We start from the raw sequence: 17,737 nt of genomic DNA on the forward strand, positions 1-17,737 counted from the left end.
TTGGAGCTCGCGTTGCCCACGTGCGCTTTACCGCGTCATTCTTAGTGATACGAGCCAGCGTGCTTTTCGCATTTTTGCTAGTGAAGCTACTGAGAGTGCCGAGCGTGACTGTTGCTCAGTTCGATGCAGCCCTGTTGTTGCTTTTTGGATAATGGAAGAGAAGAAGAAAAAAGCGATACGCATTGTTATGCGCCCGGATGCAAGAGCGGCCGGGTATCCTGGTTTTCGGAAAGTAAATGGGCGCACGTTCTCTCTTTCTGGAGTGCCTAAAGACAATGGGCGAGGAATCTTCACCGCAAAGATAAGCCACTCTCCGAGACTTCAAGTGTGTGTGAGAGGCACTTTGAAGCGCATTTTATTTTGCGCGACTATGCTCATTTCATCAACGGTGAGGAAGTAAAGATTCCTCGAGGTAAACCGGCGCTGACCGACGACGCGGTGCCCACGCTCCTGCCCGATTTGCCATCCTACCTCTCAAAGAAAATGTGTCAGAGAAGACCAGAGAGAAAACGCGTTGCTGTGTGCCGAGCTGCACGTACGAAGAAGGTGCGTTTGTCTCATTGCGACGTTCATGATTCATCATCCCTCGATCATGGTGCGGATGGCAACGACAGCCTGGATGTGACAGTGCCTCAGCATGATCTTCAAACGCTCGTAAACAGTGTGACCGTACCGAAGAGGTGGACACGACTTGATGCGGTAGACTTCGATGGAGTCCTGTTTGCCACGACAAGTGTGAGAAAAAATCCATTTGCTCTTTTTCACAAAAGAGTGCTGATGTTTACGACTGACTGCGCAAACACAGTTACCGCCAAGCCGTGCGGTAATTTTCAAGCCAAGCCGTGCGGCCAGAATCTGCTTCTGTGGAAAAGCTTCTTTCGTTTTTGACGTACCTAACCGAATGGGAGCTGCATGCAGGTGGTCGAGGTGGATTCCTGTCCGCATCTACTGCTGTTGGCCTGAGAGTGACAGTTGCAAGTGTTCTGTTGTTGCTGACCTACCTGACAAAGAATTTTAGCTACAAATACTTAATGACCTCAAAGCTGAGTCAGGACCCAGTTGAAAATCTCTTCGGTATAGCACGACAGTCAAGCGGTTGCAATACCCATCCAACATCCCAACAGTTTCTCATTACTGTGTCTTGCCTAAGTTTTTATGGGCTTGCCAGATCTGTTGCTAATGGGAATGCTGAGCCTGGTGTTCTTACAGCCCTACTTGAGCCAGACATGATGGAAGGCCCAAAACCTGGCAAAAGGGACCTAATCCAAAGCCTTCTTGATGATGATGACATTCCCACTGCAGAGCATCAAAAGCAGCTAGAGTCCAGTACCAGACCATGTCTCATGTGCTCAAGCAAAAGGTGACGACCGGCTCATTTTTACATTTGTGGTTATGTTGCCAGGAAGTTTCTGTTGAAATTCGAGTGTGATGAATGCCACAAATTGCTTCTCACAAAGCAGGATGTTCATCGTCTTGCTGCCGCTCAGTACACCAGGCTGCGAGACAGTGGTGGCCTACTGTGCCCAACCGGATGGCTTTTCAGGTTTATTCGAAGATCAGAAAATCTTTTCACAGCCACATTCAGCACACAGGAGCTGCATCACGAGAGTGTTATGAATGTTATTGCTCTTAATTGTTAAGAGAAACCGCCAAGACCGGATAGGGTGCGCCAGCCATGCAGAATCATTGACGGTGAAGGTTGTAGCTTTGTATGTTACCACACGGCTGCACTTTTTTGTGAAGTCCTTAAACCGTTCCAAAGGTAAGAGTCGGGAGACCTCAAGATATCTGAAGTTGAGCCGCTATACATAAGTATGTGAAATGGTATTGTGTACTCCCTACCGTGGAACTCTTCTGTTGCAGTATGTTTCTTGAAAATGCCTCCCCCTACCCACCGATACTGCGACTGAAATAAACCGTCTTCAGGAGGCTCATGCTTCTGAAATGCGCATGTTCATCGCTTGCTTAAATCATCATGATAGAATGCAGCAGTATGCATGCATTCAGCACAAATAGATTTTCTATGTTACGAACGGGACTTGTTACTGCTGCAGCTGGGTAAAAAAAAAAGAAGTTAAATTTTAATGCTAGAAGTGCACTCTGCCGCTGCAGGGGGAGGGGGGGGGGCACGAAATGCGTGTATCGCGATAACAGGCATTGCAGGTACGTGCCGTGCCCTACCATCCCATGCTACAGATCTCGTGGTTGCTTACATAAAACCATATTTACATATTTGGCTTGAGGAAAAATGAACGCAGCATTCTGAAACTCTGTGCCGCCGCACTCGCTTGCTGCTTTCTGCCGCATACTCCCTCAGCCGGTGCTCGGGATGTGAGCGCGCGCGCCATCTGGTGAGCTTCTACACAACATGCCTCGCGCTCGGGCCGCCGCTTCTTCCACTACCCAATATTTTCTAGTGCACTGTAGTATATGTGTCTGCGAGGCTCGTGTTGGCTGGTGTTGTAAGGAGCTTCGTCTAAAACGTGGATATGGCTACGCAAATAACGCGTTTTCAAAGTAAAATCTTCATAAAATGTTTCCATTCACGCATATTACATCTTTACTCACCCACAATGCATGACCAAGCGAAGAAAAGCAAGAACAGACGACCAACTGTTTCAAAGCGAGCTCGAACCTTGTCGTCTGTCCTCCAACTTTAGCGGCCCGCTGATACTTTTTACGTAACATGTAGTCGTACACACAATAACAAGTTCTTATAGTTAAACAAAACATGTTTTCGCGTAATAATAAAGCTGAAACAGCTTTTCACGTGCTGTTCTAGTAGAAAATGAATCAGTGTATGAATCAATGTGACAGACGGAACGGTACTTGCCAAGCGCGTCTTTAAGGTGTCCTGTCTCTACGAGAACGATGCCAATCCGAAGTCACAACATACCGGCATTCCCATGCATACCACAGCGCAGCAGCGCCAGATTTCCCTCTAGGTAATGTAGTGAGAAACTCTATGGTAGATAGGGACGTAAGTGGCGCCATCTCTTGACGATTGACCGCAACTCAAGGCGCAACAGCTACAATGGGTAAGCGAGCGACGCCGCAGGCATCTTTCTAGAGGAGGCGTTGGTCCACGCCATGTCCACGCAGTCACAGGAGTACAAGAAAGCATGGCCTTTGAGATTGGTGTTGTTGAAGTCGTTCAGGTCAGTTCAGGCGGAGTCAGATTCAGAAGATGCGATAGTGCGAAAGTGTGGATAATTTTTTTATGATATCTCTCTTTTTCTGTTTTTTTTTACCCGATTCATTAAACGTTGAACCCACTCACGCGATCGCCCATTTCAAAGGGCAGCGGCTTCATAGCCATCATCATTACACTTTCCTTTTCCTTTCCCGGCAACTTTACCAAAGCACGCTTTACCGGCAACGCATCCGTGCACGTGGAAATGCGTATGACTAAACACGACATGTGTTCTGTGATGTGATTCTTTCTTTAAAAAGCCGAACATCATTTTATTATGGATGCACAGCGCAGAAAGCAGTGGCGTAAAGGTCGACTAGCCAAGCGTCGGCGTACTGTGGATGACAGCGATGAGCAGGCTTTTGAGAAGGTCCCCCGTCGAAGCATGGCTAACGACACCCCGAGCGTGCGTGTGCTCCTTCCAGTTAAAACGAAGCACGGTGTTGTGCAGAAGACCCAGGTGCTCGCCAGAAAGGACGACTGGCCTTTGGAATCTGACGAAGCCCACGGGGTGTCTGCTTCGGAGGACGACGTGGAAGATCAGCCGGAGACGCCGCCAGTCGCAGAAGAGTCCCCCGAGCAGAAAACTCTTAGCACAGCAGTCAAGTCGCTGTCCGAGAAGTATCGGCAGCTTCAGCAAGTCAAGCAGAAGATTGGCTCTCTTGCGAGTGCCATTGTAGAAGATCCTCAGGATAAAGTAGGTCATTTCAAGGAGCTCGTCGCCTTCGTTCGCGACGGAGCGCCGGGCATTTCGCACATTGTGCAGAGGCTGGCAGCGCTTACGCTGCTCGAAGTATTCAAAGACGTCGTGCCGGGCTACGCCATCACGGCGCCAACCGCGCATAGTACCGGGCCTAAACAAAAGCTAAAGAAAGAGACGCGAGCCTTGATTAGTTACGAGGAGGCGTTGCTGCGGTACTACGGGCAGTATGTAAGTTGCTTGCGGAAAATATTGGCGCGACATATGAAGAGGCTCAAGTCTCCCCAAAGCGCTATGCGTCTGCGTCTGTCAACAACGCTGGCCCAGGTTGCTGCTCGCTGTGTATGCGGTATGCTTGTGGCGCACCCCCACTTCAACCTGCGCGGACAGCTGATTGAACTGGCCGTCCATTGCCTGGGTAGTGCCGACGACAAGATGTCGTTGACAGCGTCTCAGGCACTCCGCCTGTTGTACCGCCAGGACCGGCTGGGAGAGAGCACGCTGGATGCTGTCAAACGTACCAGGGCCCTCCTGAAGGCTAGAGGTCTTCAGGCAAGTGTCGCGAGCTGCCGCTGGCATCACTTTGGCATGGAGTGGATGCTAAACGTGAAACGTCGCTTGTGTTTCGTGGTTTTACCATGTATAGTATTTGTTATTTGGTGTGACAACATATATACACTTCAAAGAGAACAAAGGGAAAGCGAGAAGTAGGCTGTCAACTGCCACCAGAAGGGGCACAACGCCTGCCTACTCTTCGGGAAGGAAGCACAGTACGGTCCACTCTTTACAGTGAACAAGCGAGCGCGTGGCCAGCGGCCCGCGCGGCGCTGACGGCGAGATTTGTAAACACGGCGCACACGCATAGAGTTGCAAGGGCGACGCAGGGCCCCGCTTCGCCTTCTACTTCTCCACCCCTGCACTCGGCAAGCGTTGGAGAGCGCATTCGTTTTTCTGCCGTGCGATTTATCTAACTGCCACTCTGCCTGCTGCTTGTCGAGTAACGAGCAAGCAGAAAAAAAAAATTATTTGTTGCTGCACTCTTGCAAGTTTCAACTCGACTAGGTTCTTGCTCATTGAAGCAACGTCTACAGAAGCTCCATAGTTTGGATATTTGCGATATGAATTGGATATGCGGTTTTATGAAAATTATTCTGTTGCACCAACATGTGCATAGAACAACACATGAAATTAAACTATAGAAGGGTATATGGGGTCAGAATTAGCCACACAACTTTAGAAGGATGCAAAGCTGGTCTGTTGACGCACATCCATGCTCTATAAAACGCAAGAAGAAATAATGCAAACCTGTGCAATGAAAATAGGACTCTCAGCTAAGGAAATTTATGCAAATAATGGTTGTGAAGCAAACCCTAACTGTGGAATTCTGCAAATGTGATAACAAAGCATGTCACTTACACAACCTTGTGTCAGTGCTCACTGATAACCTAGTCACGTTTTTCACATACTGCTTGCAGCAACTGGCTGCTTTTCATAACAGAGACTGGAATTGAAGCCCGATGCAGCGAGCATACCAAGCTTGCCCTTCCAACCATAAAATGCCCACCTATTCAACAAGTGGGAGGCAGGGTTGGTATCGGTTGCTTCACACTGCAAGAAAAAAAAAAAGCCATAAGGGCCAGCGCTTGCTATCGCACGCCATGCACTGGGGCGGAGAAGTAACAGACGATACGGGGCAAACACCACCCTTATAAGTCTATGCGCATGCTCCACATTTGCAAATCTCACCAGCAGTTAGCCTTCTGCAGACCGCTCGCCACGCACTCACGTGTTCCCTCTAAGAGTGGACCATATAGTCTGTAAACTAGCTTTAAGCATGGCGCTTAATGAGCGGTCTAGTGGCACTAAATGGAATTAATGCATGTGTGCTTAACTGCATGCTAAAAAGAAAGCTTGAATGGTTATTCGCTACTTTTATTGAGGAATGCTTTTCTCGTTTCCACAGGCAATTGGGAAGTCAGAGCAAGCGCTGCGCTGACAGGTGTCTGTCAGTTTATAACCAAATCAAAAAACTTCGGTGAGAAAATGTAATGGGTGTTGGGCACACTTGTCTGTTGCTGAAACCTAGCACTATAGCTGGCTCTTTACAGTACTGAAATGGCCTTGCGATTCAAATTTGTCTTGATGAGAGCATAAATACAGCTCATATTACCCTGTAACAACATGTGTAGCATACATGATGTGCCTCAAGCTTCACATAGAATGTCATTTTAGTCATTGTGCTTGGAGGCAGGAACATTGCAGACAGTCACTGAAAGAGTGAGAACTGGCTTGCAGATGGCATGATGCTGATTCATTTTAAACGGTAGCCATAAACAAAGCAATAGTACCTGAACATGGTGTGCGTGATTCCATCAGTGCACTTTATTTACTGCTGTGGATAACCTGCCTTCATTGTGATAGATATATGGCCAGAATGTCCCTGGCATCCGTGCCAGGACCCCCACATCCTTTCGCGCCGTCATCCTTCTTGCTGTACTAGTACCCAAACTTGGTGGCCACAAAGACATAAATACAGACCGCCTAATGTACGCAAAGCTGCTGAAACACTCCAGTGCACTCAATATTGTTGTAACTTCTGAACTTCTCCTAAGATAACCAGTAGACAAGAAACTCCCCACTTCCCCCCACCCCAACAGCTAGTGCTGTAAATAGCATAAGGGTATGGTCAGAAAATCTTCGTACCTTACCTACTAACATTCCAAACTCATTTCAAGCTGATGTAGTGATAACATTAGACTCGACACCATTAGACGAGTGGTTAGCTTAGTTAAACAGTTTCTTCATGCAAATGGTACTATACAGTCTTTTTCCAATCAGTCATCACTTTGAGCTCCATCATGGTTATTCCGCTAGTGTTTGCACTTGGAAACTTATACCCCCATCTTTGAAACTGTTCGCAAGTTGTGACTGAGAACATTCTGGCCTAAAGTTTTCCAATCTTTAGTGTCTGTGAAGCTGTACAGCACTCTGAAATGCGATTTGTGTTGCAGGTGCACCCCCGTGTCTTGGAGCCATTCCTGTCCCTGCGTCTACGGCAGCCCAAGGCCGCAGACCAGGGTCACAACATTGATCTGAAGAAAGTGCGCGAGGGGCTGCGAAAAATGTCACGGAAGGAGCACCGCCAACACAAGCGCATGCGGCGTCTTGAGGCCCAGCTCCGTGAGACAGAGGCAGAGGAAAGCGACATCCGTAAGGATCGCCTTCAAGGACAGATACTGCAGCAGCTGCTATGGACGTATGCCCATGTTCTCAAACAGGTGCCTCAGAGGCCAGAGCTAAAGCCCCTGCTTCGTCCAGTGTTCAAAGGTCTCTCCCAGTATGCGCACCTGGTCAATCTCGACTTCCTGGAGGACATTCTAGATGCACTAGGCACTCTGCTCAACTTGCTAGGATCCCGGGATGCTCCCTGCTGCTTGCAGGCGGCATTTGCACTTCTGTCAGGGCAAGGTCAAGCCCTCACTGTCGACCCTCAGCGATTCTATGTAGCATTGTTCAGGTGTTTGCTGGAAAGCCCTCCTGCCAGTGCTCGTACATTGCTACTGTGCTGGCGGCTGATGGTGGTGAACCGCTGCAGAAGTCTGTCAGTGTACCGCCTTAAAGCATTGTGCAAACGGTTTACCACAGTATGTCTTAATCATGCTCACTCACTTGGCCTAACCCTATCACTTGGCACATTGCTCAGGAGCGAACCGCGGCTGCAGGGACTGCTTGAGGTAGCAGACTCACAAACCATCTTTCGCCCTTTGCTCGGAGACCCTGACCATGCTGGCTGTGCTCCACTTTGGGAGCTGCACATGCTGCGAAAGCATTATGACCCCTCAACGGCTGCCATTGCCAAGGCCGTTGCCTCAGTCAATCGCATTCCACCGATGCTGGCCAGCCTTGATCCTGTCCGTGTGGCGGGCAAGCGCATTGATCCACTTGTGGCATTCCCAGGTTGCGGGCCACGAGCGAACGTACAGCGCAGATCTGCTAAGGTCAGGATCAATAAACGTAAACAAAGGCCTGCTAAAGGTGCTGTGCATAACAAAGACAACAAATAAAGGTGCATTCTTGTGTTTAATCTGTGTAGTCATTCATGAGAAAATGGTAGATAAATGCTGCACTCTTGCGTTCATCAGTGTCTCTCCGTGTGTCCCATGAGGATGTGCCAAGTTCTGTTGAGGGCTGGCCTTTGGGCCTCAATAGAACAGGGCCAAATACATTTGCTGCAAAAAAAGAAGGTAGGAGATGTTATGGTCAAGTAAATCTTCATTTGTCAGCCTTACAAATACTGTCCACATGATTCACAACAGTTCATAGCTACAAATGTACAAGGGCCTCCATCACATGAACATTTGCTCACATGCTCATTGCTCCTGACAGCATCGAAGATCATGATCACTGATAATCAAAGGCTGTCGGTGCTCAAGAAGAGTGGTCAAGATCCCTATCTCGCCTGAAAATTCACTTTTGCCACTCTACAACTAAGCAGCAGCCAATTTCGCAAAATAAATGAGCTCACCTTTTGCTAAGAAATCTTTTTGAGGTGACTGTTTCTTTGCAAACCCTCCCGGACTTTCCTGGTCATGGCTACTGGCTGGGTAGGGGCGGCTGCTGCTGTTTTGCCATATAACTTGCACGCAGGACAGCACTGCCAGCCTGGTGTCCAGGCTGCTAGCCTTATTTTCTACAGAACTACTCGGTGATAAAACAGTACCTGTCATCAAGAGCACAATTCCTTTAATAAAGCAAAACTTTCTAGGCCTACTTTCCTAACCATAAGGCCACAGCTGCACATGTACTTCTATCATGCCAATTAACACCGATGATCAGCATGTTTTGTTGATTTAACATAAAATTAACTACACTGCAATATAAGAGTTGTCACATTGCATAGCATGAGTGCACAAGAGCACATGCATGCGTGCCAGTTTCCTTTACGCTGCAGATTCAGGAATTAAATGGGCAAATTTACAGCATTTCATTAACCACTTCACGAAAGCTTTGCTTCACATAGGTTCTAATATGTGTGTTGAATCAACACAATTTGTTTTTTACACTGTTGAAAGTGCTTGTGTCAAGTATGACCTGTTGTAGCAGTACCACCGAATGTTGAAGGCCAGCCTCTATAATGAGCACTGAATTGAATCGTCAAATATAGCATTATTTAAATGTGCTCCAAATTTCAAGGCACCAACGTGACAAAGGGATACCTTACTTTAAAGAAGTATGTGGTACACAGCAGCCCAGCTGTGTATGTTTCTCAAGCCGTGCTTTCACAGTTGGAAAAAGTAGGAGATGGTATGTGACATATATTACGTATATTACTTTCTTATATACACTTAGATCTCGTTGTAACAAAGTGACATCTGACATAACAATGCTTTCGCTATAACTATGGGTTCTGTATTCTATAATTAATCCAATAAAGTTCAAAGAACACTCCCCAGTTAAAATTAAAAAAAAAAGATTTGAATGTATCAGAAAACCTCAATTTTGGGGGCCTTCAGTTGGGACACGTAATCGTACCGTAACAACATTAATAAAGAAGAGTGAGACGCTGAAGACATTTGTCATGACAATGAGCTCCTGGCACAAGCTGCCCATCAAGCTGAAGTTGAAATGATGGTGAAAGTATATTTAGCACCAATGAACAAGGACAGAAGGGAGATGACACCGTAATGCGCTAACTTCAACAATTTTATTTTCAGGAAACGACCACCTATTTAACCCATGCACAGTGGCGCCACATCATACAAATTTTTAATCATTCAAAAAAGCCACCTCCTTATCTAACAAGTCGACTGAAGGGGCGCCAACACACATATCACTATTCCGGCAGATAGACTGAGCCTCAATAATCTCTTGCACATCTTTATCTTTGTGCTTCGCAAGAGCACGGCAGGACCCATACACCGGTTCACAGCCGCATTCCTGACAGTGAGTTGACAGATGACCGTATTGCTTATTTCTCACGTTTAGTCTATGTTCTCGTAACCAGTCATTAAGACACGTTCCTGTCTGTCTGATGTATTTTTTCTCAAAGGACAGTGGAAGCTCGTAAACAACAGCTGCTATGCAACCCACTGGTGCTTTATGATGATTCGTAGAGCATCCGACAGCTGGCTTACGGTACGGGTCGGTTAACCGACATATTTTCGCAAGTTTTTCTGGCGCTGGAAAGACCACTTTTGTGTTCACACAGCTAGCCATATTCTTAAGCCTATGTGCCATTCTATGCAGATAGGGCACTACTGCTACCTTCCCTCTGCATTCCGTCCATTAATTTACAAATCATCGTAAAGCACTAGTGGGTTTCGTAGAAGCTGTTGTTTACGAACTTGCGTTGTCCTGTGGGAAAAAATACATCAGACAGACAGGAAGGTGTCTTAATGACCGGTTACGAGAACATAATCTAAACGTGAGAAATACGCAATACAGTCATCTGTCAACTCACTGTCAGGAATGCGGCTGTGCACTGGCGTATGGGTCCTGCCGTGTTCTTGCGAAGCACAAAGATGTCCGAGAGATTATTGAGGCTCAGGCTATCTGTCGGAATACTAGTGATACGTGTGTTAGCGCCCCTTCGGTCGACTTGTTAGATAAGGAGACGGCTTTTTTGAATGGTTAAAAACTTGGATGATGCGGCGCCACTGTGCATGGGTTAAAAAGGTGGTCGTTTCCTGAAAATAAAGTTGTTGAAGTTACTGCATTGTGGTGTCGTCTCCCTTTTGTCTTTGTTCGCTAGCACCAAATATGCTTTCAATGTCAGTTTACCAAAACGCCCAACAAATGGAAATGCTGAAATGATAAATTAGGACTGCATTCAACAACAAGAACTAGAAGTTGGGCCTACTCTTTTGCATGACTTGTGCCATCTGCAACGCTGTGCACCTGCAGGCATTGCTAAGTCAACAGAATGGTGCATCAGCGACAATTTTCATTATAGACTCCGACTGCATGGTTGACATTGCAGATAAGGAAAGTCCTGAGAAGTTATGACTGCTTCCGAAAGTACTACACTGTTGTAGATAAAGTGTAGCCATACAATGCAACAGAACATTCCTTATGACTTAGAGTATAACAGTTTGTCATTCTGGTACTGCACTCGGGGTGTGAACCCAAACATGAAGGCGGAATTGTCGGCAGTTGTTGACACGTATGACCAGTAGTTCCTTGCTGGCACGGGAGCTTTCAGAATATCAAGCATGTGCTGTTGAAGAAAGCGCTGAGCCCTCAAGCTTTCCACAGGATGCATGCCTGAGAATGACCTGTCCTTTCATGTGCTGTGTTTGGACTAATGGCTTTATCTGCATCTAGTGTCAACATTGAAAGGGTGTTCTAGACATTTCATTTTGTAAATACAAAATAATGTGCGGCAATGATAGATTTGAACGTTGGCAAATATGTAGTACAGTTTTCATACATTGAAAAAACTTGTAACAACAATAAACCTTGCTGCTATTGTAAATTTTGACTTTAGATGAAAATGTTTCTCAAGCTATACTGCTTTCTTTCTCTTCTTTTTATTTTTAAATCAAGGATGCTATGGTGGTATGTGAGATGCTGAAAGGTGAACAATGCTAAAAAGGCTGGAAATTTCTGCATTTTATTACGCTGCAAAAAAAAACTCTGATCAACTCCCATTTTTATGGAAAAAATGAACTCGTAGAAAACACTAATCTTGTCCCAAAACAAAAACTCTGACAATGCAGAACTATAGCTATTTCATATATTTTGTTGACAATGCAGAACTATAGCTATTTCTGATATTTTGTTATTAGCTAATGCTGACACACTGACAATAGCGAAAAAAAAAAAAAATTGCGATCTGGGGCTCTATGCTAGAAGGCTTGAGTTCGGACCACTTGCGAGTTCTAGCAAGATTGCAAAATGACAGTCAGCGAATAAGATAGTGTGGAGCATGTGAAAGCCGCAGTTCATAAAAAAAAGGTTACAGGAATGCGCTTGTGGTGCCACAAATGCATTATGAAGGCAGATCCGCCGTGGTTGCTCAGTGGCTATTGTGTTGGGCTGCTGAGCACGAGGTCGCGGGATCGAATCCCAGCCACAGCGGCCACATTCCGATGGGTGTAAAATGTGAAAACACCTATGGACTTAGATTTAGGTGCAGGTTAAAGAACCCCAGGTCGTTGAAATTTCCGGAGTCCTCCACTACGTGTGCCTCATAATCAGAAAGTGGTTCTGGCACGTAAAACCCCATAATTTAATTTTCAATTAAACCTGTAGCTGGGGCTCATTGCGATTTCCCTATTGAAATACTGTCATCAGACAACCACGGTACCGATTTGAACAAAATTAGTTGTATTTAAGAGATAAAGTTATGTGTTATCTAAATCGGGAAGCACACTTTCAATTTATGACTTTACATTTTCAAAAAAAATTGCCAAGAACAGGTCAGTTAAAAAACATACATGCACTAAGTTTGTAAACCAAAAAGAGACAGCGTAATTCTGTAAACTGCATCTGTTAGAGAATTTGAAGTGGACAAATTCGATACATTAAACTATAGTATATATAAAACTGTTACAATGTTTACAAGCATTCTGCGAAAGTCTTAGTACAGAATAGTGGTTCAGTTCAGAGAGGCGTACTGTCATACATCACATTTGTACACTTTAGACATATTATTAGGTGTAGTTTAAAGATTTGTGATATCATTTTTGAATGCTGAGTTACAGAGTAGTAAACTTGACACTAGACTCTTTCTTGTATGTTGAAAATTAGAAAAATTATTAGTATACAAATACTGGCAACATAAATGAGAAATATAGTTGCTACACTTACTAGATATGAACTTTACTTTGAAATGCAACGAACCTCATTGAAATTGGTGCTGTGGTTACCAAAAAAAAAAAAGAAAAATGGGAGCTTCCAAGCTAAAGGTTTGCCATACCGGCCATACTTTCAGCAGAGGCATGGCACATTCAAAAGTTCGACTGAGTCAGCGCAGCCAGCAATGCGGCATGTATACGTGAATGCTTTACTATCTGCAGACTGCACAAAGCACCTAATGCCTGGACTTTCGTGGGTGGATCTGCTCTTTCGAGTGAATTCTATCATTCCACCTTGAGAAAGGAAATTTGCACTCCTGAAGGCAAGAAGTAGGCACGCAGGGCACCGCACACTGCATTGTGCAGGTGTGCATACCGAGTCATTGCGACCGTTGCGTTCCATAATGGCACAAACATCATTTTCATTAAATGCAACTTATTGTAAAAACATTCATACTATATTTCAAGCAATTTAAAATATGTTCAAAAAACTTTCACAAAGCTTGTAATAGAAATTACACAAGATATTTCTTTTTAATGCTTCTTGAGTGGCATACACACTCGGCGGAATGATAAACAAATGAGAGAAGGTGCCCCACGCTTTCACCATGTGAGCCTGTCTTCACCAACTGCCATTGATGTGATGTCGAATTGATGTTGATTTGATGTCAAATTGATGAGACATGTCCCGGGGTTATTTTTCATGCCTTCATACATTCATCACAGAGTATTGCCAGAGCTCACGAAGATCACAACCTTCCCCGAACTCGGGCACTCTTGCGTAGCGTAACTGGCTTATGTAAAAGAAACATGGATGTTTTTAAGCCTCTGACAATCCAAGAAAGGGTCTCATGGCAGGTGAAACACTAAATTACAAACATGCCATGCATCTTCACTAATCTGCAATCATGTAACCGGTATTTACAAGGAACCAGCATGTTGGTTTTCTGCTGAGTATTTGACATTTTTGCTACCAAAATGCATACTTTGAGTTGCAAGCAACGAATATTATGAGGGTCAGTCAAATGAAAACTGCAAATGTGTAACAAAAATGCAAAAGATGACACCAGTAGCACGTACATTGGCAGACGTGTTCCTAACAGTGCACTAGATGTTCACTAGGTGGCAGCACCGCACAAGTGCAGAAATCCTGGCACAAGAACAGTGTAAAAATGGCCGCCCTACTACCAACATTAATAGCAGAAGAATACTCACTGAAATAAGACATGGGCAACGAAAAGTTATATTTACTTCATTAAATCTAATAATTTGTTATAGTATTGATGTTTGTTATATTGAGGTTTGACTAATTAAAATATTTGTAACTTGCGTTTCTCTTTTCAATGCTTTGCTTTCCTCTTTTAAAGCGTCATTTTGTACACGAACAACAGGAGGTGACCCTGACAGTTCTCACGATGGACCTCCATCAGAAGTATTATGCTCAATGCAGTTATGGTAATTTTATTACATACGAAATAAACTTTTTTAATGTAGAAGAAAGAAAATCACCGCCCAAGCACTCCGTGCAGATGGTTAACCAGTGAAGCTGAAACATGTGGCCCCGGTGTTTATCACTAGGTTAATCCCGACGGTTCATTCAACGACGGCTTGGTAGGCTGCCAGATCCTCAGCACACAGTTGCTGCTTGTACTCGGCTGCACGAGCCTCTTCTTGTGCCTGGGCTGCAGCATTGGCACGGTGTAGATGAGATCATTCCCATTTCTACTTGCTGTGTTGCTGATCGAAAGCTGCCTGCTTCCAGGAGTATATGATGCGTGGCCTACCCATTTCGGAGCCGGAGAGAAACTGCTGCGCGTGCACTCAGCTGCGACGGAGAGCAACGACATCACTACTGGCGCAGCCAATCGTGCGCCTCGCTAGAATTCTTTTTCTTATTTTTTTTTTTTCACACATGTGTCGCGAAAAGTGTATAGCGCGGGCCTCTTTACTTACTTTCGGGGAATTTTGTGGGCTCCTCGACGCGGGGGGCAACCTTTGTACCCCAAATAACCGTGACGGCGCCGCGGGCAGGTACTGACCGCCCGGCCGCCGCGCCTGACGTCACATGTGCACCTGACGCGTCTTCGTCCCACGCTCGGCTGTCAAAAGCCGATTAGTTAGGGTCAGAGTGCTTTGTGTAAGGAGTGTTGACGCGACTATTTCTTGACCCCTTGAACTCTGCCGCTCATTGGATGATGTCGGCTTGCCTGATTGGTCGGGGTAACGTAGTAGCCCATTGGCGGAGAAAAGTGTCTCTTGGATGCTGTGTAAACTTATTTAAGGAGTAGTTCGAGTAGTTTTTGAGTGAGCAAGTAGACAGCAGCAGACACGGCGCAACTTCACCAGGGGAGACCAGGCCGGTCAGGCAGGCCGACGACGACGGGTATGACATCGTTCTGTTTGTAAATATTTTTATACAGTGTTAACTTAAAGTAAATCTCAAGTGAATAAACTTAGTTATTGAAATGCTACTCTCGTCGTCGTACCTGCGGATTTGGACTGACCCCTGCCAGAGCTCATCCCCATTCATCTTCGTCTCCCTGGTGAGCTGATGCGTCAAGTATCTAACGGCTGCGTCACTTCGCTACAAAGTGGTGGAGTGTGCGGGGTACGGAAGGCCACGCAGTAATATCATGGGCCGTGGCAACAAACCCGAAGAACCTAGCTCTAACAGCTCGACTATGACCGAACCCCCTACTGTCCTCGCTACCATGTCCACCCCTCAAGCGGAACCTTTCATCGGACCGCCAGTATTTAAAGGCACACCAGAAGAGTCAATATCCGAGTGGCTGCTTTGCTACGAATACGTAGCCTCCCTCAACAACTGGGATGAAGGGACGAAAGTAAAATTTTTATATTTGGCATTAGAGGGCAATGCAAAAAAGTGGCACACCACGCAAATTTTAACGGGTGCCTCTAATACATGGAAAGAGTGGACGACGCTCTTAAAAACGTCTTTCACAAGTCGCCACTCAAGTGAGATCGCATATTTGCGGCTCCAAAACCGGACCCAGCTACCGTCAGAGTCTCCCGAAGATTATTATTATGATGTTCTGCAGCTGTGCGCCAGAGCTAATCCGTCTATGACGGACGAGGAGCGGTTGCGGCACCTCATGCGCGGCTTGCGTCCGGACGTGCTGGAAAAAATCCTTATTGCAAACCCGGACAGCTGCTCTGCTTTCCTCGAAATTTTACAGCGAATCGATCGGGCAGCTTTTTTGATGGTGCGTGCGTCGCAACCAGAAGCGATTGGCACACATTTCTCTGCCGGCCAGCAGTCGTGCTACCCATACACCTCGGCACCTGCCGCCGGAGTGACACCCGCTGGAGCAACAATGCAGCCGCCTCCGACATGTCTCGCCACCTGCGCTGCGGCAGAGCGTCACTGCACGCGAGAGGCCACCGACCGCGACAGGGACTTGAGGGCGATCGCGGCCTCTATGGCCTCATTATTCGACCGCCTGAAGGCTATTGAAGAAGATGTACGTCACCCTGCAATGCCCTGCCCAGCGAGAAGTTCCTGTGACGACGACGAGCGACCACGCTGCCAGCTATGCGACCGCATCGGCCACATCGCACCCCAGTGCCGGCAACGGTTCCACGAAAACGGACCCCAATGGAACGAGCAGCGCGGCGGTCGGGATGTGCAGCCTGGACGACCAAGCGTAGAGGACCCGCCCGGCCGACCATTTGGCAGTTTGGCGAAAAGTCAGCCCCTCGCATCGCCTTTCCGAGAGAATGGGACCGACGCAGAGCTACGTCAGCGCTCTAACTTTGAGCAGAGCAACTCCGGCTTGCTTTCCCGACTTCCCCATGATTCCGCACCAGCAAGCGAAGAAAATCCATTACCGTTGCTCGTGCTGGATCATGTGGACATCGGCGAAAAGCAGAGAGAGGATTCATGGATGCGAGAAGTAATACAGCACCTAGAGCAGCCGAGTACGCCCGTTGCCAGAAAAACGAAAAGAACGGCACGGAGCTTTCGCTTGATCGGCGGTGTGTTGTATAGAAGAGCGAAAGGCTTTCAAGACGGTCGCACGGCACTTGTTGTCCCAGGGTGTTTGAGGTCGGAGGTGTTACGGCACTGTCATGTCGATAGCTCGGCGGGCCACCTCGACGTCAGGCGCACCTGGGGGAAAGTTCACCGCCGTTACTTCTGGCCCAAGATGTTTGGCCACGTCAACAAGTACGTCCTATCCTGCCCTGACTGTCAGAAACAGCCGCTCGCCCCCAAAAAGCCAGCCAGTATCGCCCCCTTCGTAAGCTCCAAAAATGAGCCTCTACTTCAGGTAGGCCAAGGAACTCAACGCGGAACCCAGAACGCCAAGAAAGTGGCCCACCGAATGGAGCCTCCTCAGATGTTGGTGAACCAAACCGGCAACAAACGCAACGCTTTTAATGCTGCGCGGTTAGAACCGTGCAACGTCAGACAGTGCTCGGATGATGACGACGCAGACAGCGAATCTGATAACGAACGTCCAAAGAAAAAGAAAATGTGTTGTGTCCCTCGCGTGGTGCATCAATGTAGTTCGCGTGGTGATCGGAGGCATGCCGCGTGTGATCGTGTGTGTGAGACGTGGACTAGTGATCGTGGACGACAAGACAAGAACCCGGACGGGATTGAACTTTACTCCAATTGGAGTACATTTAACTGGAAGACATTCCACAACGAGGCCGATCCGAGAACTATCACTGCTTACGACACGGACACTGATGTGTATCACAGCGCGAGCGAATAATCTTCATTGTTAATTTTATTGTGTAGCGCGCGCGAATGAACTTTTATGTTTCTTGTCTTGTGCATTTTGTTTCCATTGTGTTAAAAGTTGTTTTGTTTTATGTGATGTTAAATCTGCCTTACCGATACTTCAGTTTTTATATCAATCCCTAAATGTACGTGTTTAAATTGTTAATTTGGTTTTGTAGTAATGCTTTTAACGAGTGGGACACTCTTTTTCGTAGGGGGGAGGTGTCGCGAAAAGTGTATAGCGCGGGCCTCTTTACTTACTTTCGGGGAATTTTGTGGGCTCCTCGACGCGGGGGGCA

General features: G+C 46.6%; 2 protein-coding genes across 2 annotated transcripts in view; one reads left to right on the top strand and one right to left on the bottom strand.

Moving 5' to 3' along the window:
- Positions 1–3,113: 3,113 nt before the first annotated feature.
- On the top strand, positions 3,114–7,977 carry Noc3 (Nucleolar complex protein 3). The gene is made up of 2 exons (XM_050169909.2): positions 3,114–4,445; positions 6,905–7,977. The coding sequence occupies exons 1-2, from the start codon at positions 3,471–3,473 to the stop codon at positions 7,955–7,957; spliced, it is 2,028 nt and encodes a 675-aa protein (XP_050025866.1). The 5' UTR covers positions 3,114–3,470; the 3' UTR covers positions 7,958–7,977.
- Positions 7,955–17,737, bottom strand: part of Ocrl (Oculocerebrorenal syndrome of Lowe) — a 79,149-nt gene continuing 69,366 nt past the window's right edge. The window contains exon 21 of the mRNA XM_050169905.3: positions 7,955–8,122. Within this exon, the coding sequence (XP_050025862.1) occupies positions 7,974–8,122 (149 nt within the window). The 3' untranslated portion in view covers positions 7,955–7,973. The remainder of the gene's footprint in view (positions 8,123–17,737) is intronic.

This window comes from Dermacentor andersoni, chromosome 6 (genome assembly GCF_023375885.2).
Source record: "Dermacentor andersoni chromosome 6, qqDerAnde1_hic_scaffold, whole genome shotgun sequence".
Lineage (NCBI taxonomy): Eukaryota > Metazoa > Arthropoda > Arachnida > Ixodida > Ixodidae > Dermacentor > Dermacentor andersoni.

Excerpts from the sequence above, each read along its gene's own strand:
- Noc3 (XM_050169909.2), top strand. The coding sequence starts at position 3,471 with ATGGATGCACAGCGCAGAAAGCAGTGGCGTAAAGGTCGACTAGCCAAG. Across the intron at positions 4,446-6,904 it reads TGAAGGCTAGAGGTCTTCAG|GTGCACCCCCGTGTCTTGGA; the intron begins GCAAGTGTCGCG and ends TTTGTGTTGCAG.